Below are 8,728 nucleotides of genomic sequence, written 5' to 3' on the forward strand. Positions count from 1 at the left end.
TATACAAACACTACTTCTAACAGAATGCTATAGCTGCTCTAACTAACTATACAACTCAGCATGTGCAATTGGACCTTAAAAAAAGTAGCATAAAACAAATAAAAAATAAAAATAATCAATGCAAAAATTTGAATAAATTCAAAAAAAAATTTTATTTAAAGAGATATATTAAAAATATAATATGTACCTTCTCCTATTAATATAAATTTCTAGTAGAAGTGATTTTATAACAATATAATAAAGATAAAAAACAGAGACAATTTTTTTTTCTTGTGTTTTTGTTTCGGGTTTAATTACAGTGGACATAACTTAAAAATGTTTTTAACTTATATATGATAACTCTGGATAAAAAACAAAGACATATAGAAATAGCAAAATTATGTAATTTTTTTCATCTGAAAGACATAAAATCTGTGTCTCGTGCATCATGAAATACAAATTTTTATGTGTGTGTTTTTGTTTCTACAATCAAATAAGATTTGTCCGTCTATCTCTTTGTAGAATACTGAGGCACAAATCAAAGCATTAAACGCATCCAAAGAAAAACATGGACCATCATATGCAAAAATTGAATGTGCAATCGTGTGTGATTTACTAGCCGACGAAGATATATGCATGACAGAATTTAGTGATGAAAAAAGGGTTGTAAGCTAATGGTAAGATGTGGATGTGGGCATGTACCAATTAGTGCACAGACATGGGAAAAAAGAGTGCCAGTGGTGCCTTATTGGGTAATGGACATGTGAATACCGAAAAGAGAATGAAAATTGCTTTCTACAACATAGTTAGAATTTAATTATTGTTTTAAAAAAACTACAGCCAGTTCGTTGAATATAGGAGAGAGCCCAATTTGGGAGCCAATAAAAAAACTGGCGTCGCCCGGACTCGAACCAGAGACCTTCAGTGTGTTAGACTGACATGATAACCAACTACACCACGACACCTTCTGTGTTCATTAATTGGGTTTATATTAAAATAAAAAAAAACAATTTGAGCCGAGCCCATCATAATTGAGACCAAAAAGCCGCCAAAAACAAAAACCCCAGGTCTGAGACCTCAGCTCAGCTAGCTACAGTCTCAGCATCGGGCACATTCTCCCTGACTCTAACCAGTAACCACCGCTTCGCAGGGGAAAGGAATCGGTTGCAACTAACCCTGCAGCTGTGTCATGAACTGCTTCTCCAACCTCTCATCCTACACTGCCGCCATCCTCGCTCGCTTCCTATCCAGCCGCCGTTCCCTCTGCAACTTCCCCATTAAGCTAACTCTTCCTCCTACTCTCTCTCCCCGCTCTCAATTCGTGCTCGCTAGGTTTCCCTCTCGCTGCTGCTACTCCTCCTCCTCCTCCGCCAAGAAAGGCCGCAAGAAGAAGGTGGTGGAGCCTGAACCTGTGGCGTCGGTTATGGAGCACGAGGAGAAGGACGCCTTCTTTGTGGTCCGAAAAGGGGACGTTGTTGGAGTATATAATACACTCGTTGATTGCCAGTCTCAAGTTGGATCCTCTGTAATTATTCTCTTTTGGAACCCTATATTATCTATAATGCTCTCTTATTCATGTTTCTAACAACTAGTTTCTATTGTTGCTACTATTCGAATTACTTTTTGTTGTTTCCCCTTTTTAGATAATTATTCTCTCCTCTGCTTGTAACCTTCTAGCATGATTACAATGGGTGGTGGTGTTAATTTATCTGTTTTATTGGACAGGACACTAGTGGCTATTTATGTGGTTGTTTTGTTTGTGGTTCTTGTTTCCCATGACAATAGTGAAATGTAGAAGGAATATTCAAAGGCTATTGAGAATGAGGTATTGACTTTTCCCATTGTGTTATTGTCTTGCCTTTCAGGTATGTGATCCTCCTGTTAGTGTGTACAAGGGATATTCTTTGTCGAAGGACACTCAGAATTATCTTGTTTCGCGTGGACTCAAGAATGCCTTGTACACAATTAGAGATGCTGATTTGACAGAGGATTTGTTTGGCATGCTTGTTCCTTGCCCTTTCAAGGTATGTAACTTTTCCATTGTGTTCAATATTATTTTCATTTTGTCAAATCTGTTACTTCTTGCCTGACCAACATAGCATGCGAAGAAAGTTAGTATAGCTGTTAGTTGAAGGTATTCCATTCTATTAAAATTTATATCCACTTCTAAGTTCTACCGATACTATTTTTTCTCTTGTCCATATTATTTATCATCTTTGATCCCACCCAAGCTTATATCGCATCCTTAACATTAATTTTGAATTGAAGGTCTTGGCCAAGTTTTGATTCAGAGTAATTTGAGTTGATAGTCGAATTTGCTCCAAGGTTGTGTAAAATATCTATTACATTCATATTAGAAGGGTATAGATGACTCTTATGGGACATGGGAGTATTTCCTGTATGGCCTGCACGCTTCTATACTCTTGCAAGATAATATTTTCCTGTATGGCTTAAAATTCTTTCTTTTTCATTGATAGGCTCTGTTACTTTTTGATAGAGATTAGAAATCCCCATTTTATCATGTATTCTTATATATCATCTAGGTAGTGGGAAGTTGTATGTTGTGTTAACTTTTTCCTTCTGTAAACATATCATCTAGATTTATGGCTGACACATTGCTGTTTTCTTCATAAAAGCTTATGCTTTCTCCCTACATAGTATGTACCCTCTAAATACCATTTACATAAGTATGAGGTTTATTCATTAAGCTAATCATGGATTATATGTCTCAGGATCCTGCTTCTATTGAAAGGGCCACTTCAAGTAACGATGTATCGAAAAAGAGATCTGTAGAGATGCTTGAACTAGATAATGTGGTAAGTTTCCTACAATTTGGAAGTACATGGTTATCAAGAAGCCAAATATAATAACTACATGCCTAAAAATGTTATTTATGTCAAATATGTTGTAAATTTTAAATGTGTTAAAATTATCAATTCTTGAGCAACTTTCATATTGAGAAAAGTTTGGATATCATTGTTATTATAGATATCTGAATTATGTTATCTCTATGACACCCATTACATGTCTCTACACTGTACTCTTTTATCTGTCCCTCTAACATGAGGTTACATTTTGCTGCATTGGTTCTTAGTTAGCTGGAAATTTATAATAATTGTCACCCATTTTCTGTCACATGGTATTAATCATATGCATCTGTGTAAATATATGGTAGTAAAGACGAATAATAATGTGCTACGTATGCTGGCAGAAGTTTAACTTATATAAAGGCTTGAATTATTGTTTGGTAGTAATGTAATAAAAAACGTACACTGGACTTTCTGTACCAGATACTACACTTGTACTGGCATCATCTATCACTTTTTCTTTTTTTTTTAAATTTTAAAATTCTGTGTGTTTCCTAACTGGATGCAGAGTTCAAACTCTTTTTTGGCACTTTTTTAAATCTATTTAAGACATTTCATTATTGCGTAGCAAAAGGTAACTGGAATGGCCTCCATCTCCGAAGATCCCTTCAGAAAGCAAGTCAAGTTAGATCATATTGCAGCAGCTGCAGAACCTTATGGAAATGTAAGCAACAAAAGATAATATACTGATGCGCATGAATCCTTTTTTTTTTGGTTGCTTGGTGCTACTGTTATTTCAACAATAACTACCATGCTTAAGCCATGAGGGATTATAATAATTAAACTATTGAGTGACAGTCTACAAAGTTACATCCACAATGACATGTCACTTTCCTTTTATTTGGAAAAAAAAGGTATTTAAGGGAATGATTGAATGGTGATGCTCTTAGGGTTTTTAGTAAAATATTGACTAAAATGCACATGACACCATGTTAGTTCAGTTGGCTTATAAATAGTTGAAAGTAGTTGCATTTTATATATAAAATATCAAGTGATACACAAGTTACACTATTTCCTTCACATCATTTTATGCATAGTTTTTTTGCCACTTTGCAACGTTATAACCCACATTTGACCAAGACAATAATTTCTCGTCTGTCCACGATGCACTGGGCAGCATGAGATGTTGATAAGTGACAGGCCCTTATTTGAAAGTCTATATGAGGAGAAGAGCGAGGGATGATGGGCCAACAGCCCAAGTTGTAAATCCAGCAATAATTTAATAAACTAAGGATGGTAGTCAGGAATGCATTGGGGGAATAAATATCTGCTATAAGAGTAGTTAGAGCCTTAGAGATTGTTCAGTTGGTTGAGTACAGTTAGCTCTCGGAGAGTTGGAAAATCCTTCCAAATTAGGGAACAGTTAGCTCTTGGAGAGTTTGAGCCACATTGACCAAGATCAGTTCAATAACACAGTGACACCTCTTTCATCACTTTCCCTCTATACCAGTTTCATCAGAAGCACTATTCATTGGTTAAACTCGAATAGATTGCTAACTCCTTTATTAGAAAGGGGAGAAAGAAAATGCAAATTCAAGTTTTATAGGGTGATCTCAAGTAGTCCTATTGAATATTGATGTTCTGAGTGAAATTTTCTTATTAACTTAGGATTCATTTGATTATGTGATGCTTTTAAATCTCTTTTTTGCTTATAGAAAAAGTAAAAATAAAAAGAAAATCTTTATAGTCATCTATCCCTTTGTATCAGACTTGCCTTCTTGAGTTTGATGGTGCATCAAAAGGAAATCCTGGAAAAGCCGGTGCTGGGGCTATTTTGCGTTCTACTGATGGAAGTGTGGTATACATTTGATGTTGCTGTTTATATATGTATCATGTTTTACAACCCTTAATCCCATTAGCTATTATTAGTTTATTACTTTAAAGATTTGTAGGTTGCGCGAAGGTGTGGGTATAGCAACATGCAATGCTGCTGAATATCGTGCAATGATATTAGGAATGAGATATGCTCTTAAAAAGGGATTTTCTTCTATCCGTATCCAGGGCGACTCCAAGCTTGTTTGCATGCAGGTTGGCCATCTTTTATGCTTACATCAGTTTGTTTATTCTGGTACACATGAGCTATTTTTGTTGTTTCCTTATAGTTTGCATCTAACGGCTCCTTTTCTTCTCTGTATTTCAACATTTATGTTCTGATCTTGAAGACCTCTTGTTGTCTGTTTAAAGACTGTCTTAGTACCAAAATAATAATAATAAAAAAAACTGTCTTCACCAATGGCCTTGTAACCTTGTGGCACACCCAGCTTCCTTGAGAAAGACTTGATGTGGTGTTTGGCTTACAGTTACTTTGATTTGAGCTGACCTTTCATCATCCTGCTCACCAGGCTTTTGGATCTTTGGTTAACCAAAGAACAATAACCTTTGCTTTTGTTAGCAATCATCGTAACTTTAATTTCAACCCATCAATTCTTGTAGCCCTTAAATTTTAGCATGCTTATAAACATTGCATACTTGCGTCTTACCAAGTTATAGGATATGCAGGCATGATGCATCACCACACTGGTGACTGATATTATCAAAATACTGACACTAGTAAACTACAAATCTTTTACTTTGGGACTTGATAATGAAATAACCCACTGGGTGCTGAAGTCAGTTATTTTTAAAGCAAATTATGGGTTAATGACATGGTGGGAAACCTGAATTTTAATTTGAAAATATCCTCTAGAGTCTAAGTAGAAGAAAAGTATATGATTTCATCTATGCTCTTCTTTATCTTTATCTTTATCCTAGTTTCATTTGCAACTAAATGGTTACCAATTTCTATAATTTGTAGTTTTTCTTCCCCTCCCAATAATCTCATGCTATTGAATCAAACAGATTGATGGTTCATGGAAGGTCAAGAATGAAAACTTGTCTACATTGTATAAGGTGGCAAAAGAACTCAAGGATCAATTTTCTCTCTTCCAGATCAGCCATGTTTTAAGGGTAGGTACTATTGACTTAGCTATTGGTATGTCTGTAATGTTTTTGGGCTTTTTGTAGAACTCCTTGGTCTTGTAAAGTGATCAATAAAGAGAAAATCCCTATAAAAACATCAACAAAGGAAATAGACGTTTACTGTAAAATTGATTTATTTAACAATCCAATAATGTAATGCTTTTTGTAGCCNNNNTCAACCCAGGCTATTATTTCTTAACTGAAAAACCAATGGTATTGTCTCCTTAGTGATTAAGATTCGTTTTACTGAATTCTATAAGATGAACATTGATATTTTGGTTGTTTTTTTATGTTTATCTTATTTATTTATTTATTTTATTTAATAACGTAATGGCTATTATTTTCTGGATGCTTAATATTACTCCAGAAAGGACATTAAGGTTAGCCATGTCCTGAATTCAGTTTGTTGAGTGTTGATGAAATTCCGGTTCCCCTTTTAGTAATCATTTATCTAATAAATCACTTGTTTCCTTTTAGATATTTCTGTGTTTCCAGAATAGCATCTTTTATCATGTCAGTGCATGGATAAGAATTATTCTTTAATTTATGGAAATAATTTTGTTTCCCTTGTGAAGAACTTGAACTCTGAAGCTGATGCGCAAGCAAATTTGGCAATCAATCTCGCTGGTGAGTCCTTCTCTAATTCGTAGATTACTTCAGCTCCAAGTATATACCTGCATTCAATTTTGAAAACTTTCTCTGGTATACAGATGGCCAAGTACAGGAAGAACGTGTGTAGATTAATTCAATCATGCTAGATTCTGGTTATGTCTTGCGTTTGTAGCTGACATATCTACAAATTGCAGAGTAGTGCCAGCGCTCTTTAAATTAGTCCACCTTATCACTTGAATCATTCTGATTTTGATGGTAAGTTGGTAACTATTAGCATTAGCCTTTTCAATAGAATATGTGGGACTGAAAGATGCTCATTAACATTCTTGGGAATATGGAAGGACAGAAACTTGATTCTTCCTGTGTTTCGTACCCGATTCTTGTTCAGTTATACTGCAAATTGCAATGTACATTTCTAGCCCTAATGTGTGTCTTGTAATTTTAAGTTATTGCGTGCATCGAAGAGTATTCGTTAATGCAATCGACGTTCATCGTTAAACATGGCTGATTGTAATTATTTGTGCTTTTAAAACCTTTGATATGATCATGCATAGTTAATCACCATCCTGCTGCCGATGTTGTGTTGGTCTCTTGGGTGTATACTGCTTATTGCTTTCGCAAATGTCAGAGCTTTCTTGCTTTGAGCTTCAGCGAGAAAATGGCATGATTATATTACGTGAAGTAATAAGATAGGTAGATCTTTGAGGAATTTTGCGACAGACTTGGAAAATAAAGTCTTTCAGAAAATTTTGCGATGGTTTATGTTTCTGAAGAGGAAAAAAGTATACGCCTGTCCTTGAAAAATTGTAACAGTAGGGTTATGAGTCCCTAAATGAAGAATGGATCATGTGTTAGTAACATTATTTCGATCTGATAAGTCCATCACAAATTTTTTCAGAGATGTATTAGTTGTCCTATTTCAACATTATGTGCTAGTAAGTAGTAACATTATTGAATGTCATCCACCACCACGTAATTATATCTCGTTTAACCAATAACCATGCGCTGAATTGATATCTCTATGCGATGTTCAATGCTGAATAAAATAATTCTATATGTCACGCCTTTTTGGCATCATGATAATGGAGAACACGACGGCGTGCCCTATCAATGTTTTATGAAAAAAAATGCAAATGACATTTATATATGGTGTTTTGATTATCCAAAACGGTGATTTGGATCTGAACGTGAGGTCTAAGCTCTTTTAAAAGTTGTGTCCGGCATCTTTTCCAGCAGGGATGAAGTCGTCCGAATTTCTCGTAAGGAGGGTGGTATCTGTAAGGGACTCCGATACTTAAGTTAGTAAGAGTTTAAGCAGGTTTTTAGTAGATTTGCTTCGAAGTATTCCCAGAGTGTCAAGATATTTTATACATGTAGATGTAGAGTTAATAACCATTTTTTTGAGTAGTTCTACCTTTAATGGTGGATATCCGTTCCTTTTTATTAGGAAGGTTAAACATATAATATTTTTCAAGAATAACGTAGGATTTTTTACATGTGTGGTTGATGTGTTATATTATTTATATATACAAAATTAGCATAGGAAACAATATATTTTTTCACTTAATATATTTACACATTTAATTTTATTTACTAATATACTCATAGGTGATATTGCTAGTTACCTAGTTTCAGAAAATTTGGTCTTCCATTTAAACTTCTGTTAAATCAATCTCATTGGGCATATGCCTTTTATAATAAATATCATTTTAACATTAATATGTTCTTAATAACTAATATTTATTTGCCAATGAGTTATAGCTCAAATGGCATAGACTCTTCATACTCAATTAAGAAGTTGCCAGTTCGAGTTACATATCTTTCCAAATTTTTCGCCAATCAGTAATAGCTCAAATGAGATAGTCTCCTTAAGAGGTTGCGGGTTCGAGTCTCATATTTTTGGTAAAAAAAAAAATAACTAATATTTATTCTCTTTACTTTGTTAATTAAAAAAAATCTAAATACATAATTAATTAATAATAACAATTTTTAATATGAATATAAAAAATATTTGATATCCGAATAATATTATTATTGTTAAATTAATAACAAGCTAAAATGGGTTTTACGAACTTTGTTTTGGGCGGGTAAAGTAATCTTGAAACACTTCTATTTCCATGGTGGCGTAGTAGTACAGTTGATCAAAGTATATCTATCTCCATGCTGCCTGATTTAAAATTTAAAAGATAAAAAATATTACCTTTGTACATATAGCTGGAGTAGCTCAGTTGGTTAGAGCGTGTGGCTGTTAACCACAAGGTCGAAGGTTCAAGCCCTTCTTCTAGCGTTTTTTTTCCCTGGTCTAAAGTATC

General features: G+C 34.3%; 2 protein-coding genes and 2 non-coding genes across 5 annotated transcripts in view; 2 read left to right on the forward strand and 2 right to left on the reverse strand.

The window, feature by feature from the left end:
* Positions 871-944, reverse strand: TRNAV-AAC. The gene has a single exon. It is a non-coding gene; the product is annotated as a tRNA-Val (tRNA).
* LOC107631440 lies at positions 1,022-6,917 on the forward strand. 2 transcript variants are annotated; one of them, XM_021119674.1, is made up of 9 exons: positions 1,022-1,504; positions 1,845-2,003; positions 2,712-2,795; positions 3,421-3,510; positions 4,555-4,644; positions 4,731-4,874; positions 5,685-5,792; positions 6,380-6,431; positions 6,515-6,917. In XM_021119674.1, the coding sequence occupies exons 1-9, from the start codon at positions 1,169-1,171 to the stop codon at positions 6,541-6,543; spliced, it is 1,092 nt and encodes a 363-aa protein (XP_020975333.1). In that variant the 5' UTR covers positions 1,022-1,168; the 3' UTR covers positions 6,544-6,917. The 2 variants fall into 2 exon arrangements, with proteins under 2 accessions (XP_020975333.1, XP_016190371.1); XM_016334885.2 differs by having other exon boundaries at positions 1,023-1,504; positions 3,415-3,510.
* The window catches only part of LOC107631439 (protein PLASTID REDOX INSENSITIVE 2), a gene marked incomplete in the record, with an annotated part of 2,404 nt that continues 2,255 nt past the window's right edge, over positions 8,580-8,728 (reverse strand). The window contains 1 exon segment of the mRNA XM_016334884.2: positions 8,580-8,703.
* On the forward strand, positions 8,630-8,703 carry TRNAN-GUU. Its single transcript has one exon. It is a non-coding gene; the product is annotated as a tRNA-Asn (tRNA).

Source organism: Arachis ipaensis, chromosome B03 (genome assembly GCF_000816755.2).
Source record: "Arachis ipaensis cultivar K30076 chromosome B03, Araip1.1, whole genome shotgun sequence".
Classification (NCBI taxonomy): Eukaryota; Viridiplantae; Streptophyta; class Magnoliopsida; order Fabales; family Fabaceae; genus Arachis; species Arachis ipaensis.

What these genes read in the sequence shown, in the direction of transcription:
- LOC107631440 (XM_016334885.2), top strand. Translation starts at nt 1,169, where the DNA reads ATGAACTGCTTCTCCAACCTCTCATCCTACACTGCCGCCATCCTCGCT. An exon ending in GTTCTACTGATGGAAGTGTG is followed by an intron (nt 4,645 to 4,730) that starts GTATACATTTGA and finishes ATTACTTTAAAG; the next exon opens with ATTTGTAGGTTGCGCGAAGG. An exon ending in TTTGGCAATCAATCTCGCTG is followed by an intron (nt 6,432 to 6,514) that starts GTGAGTCCTTCT and finishes TCTGGTATACAG; the next exon opens with ATGGCCAAGTACAGGAAGAA.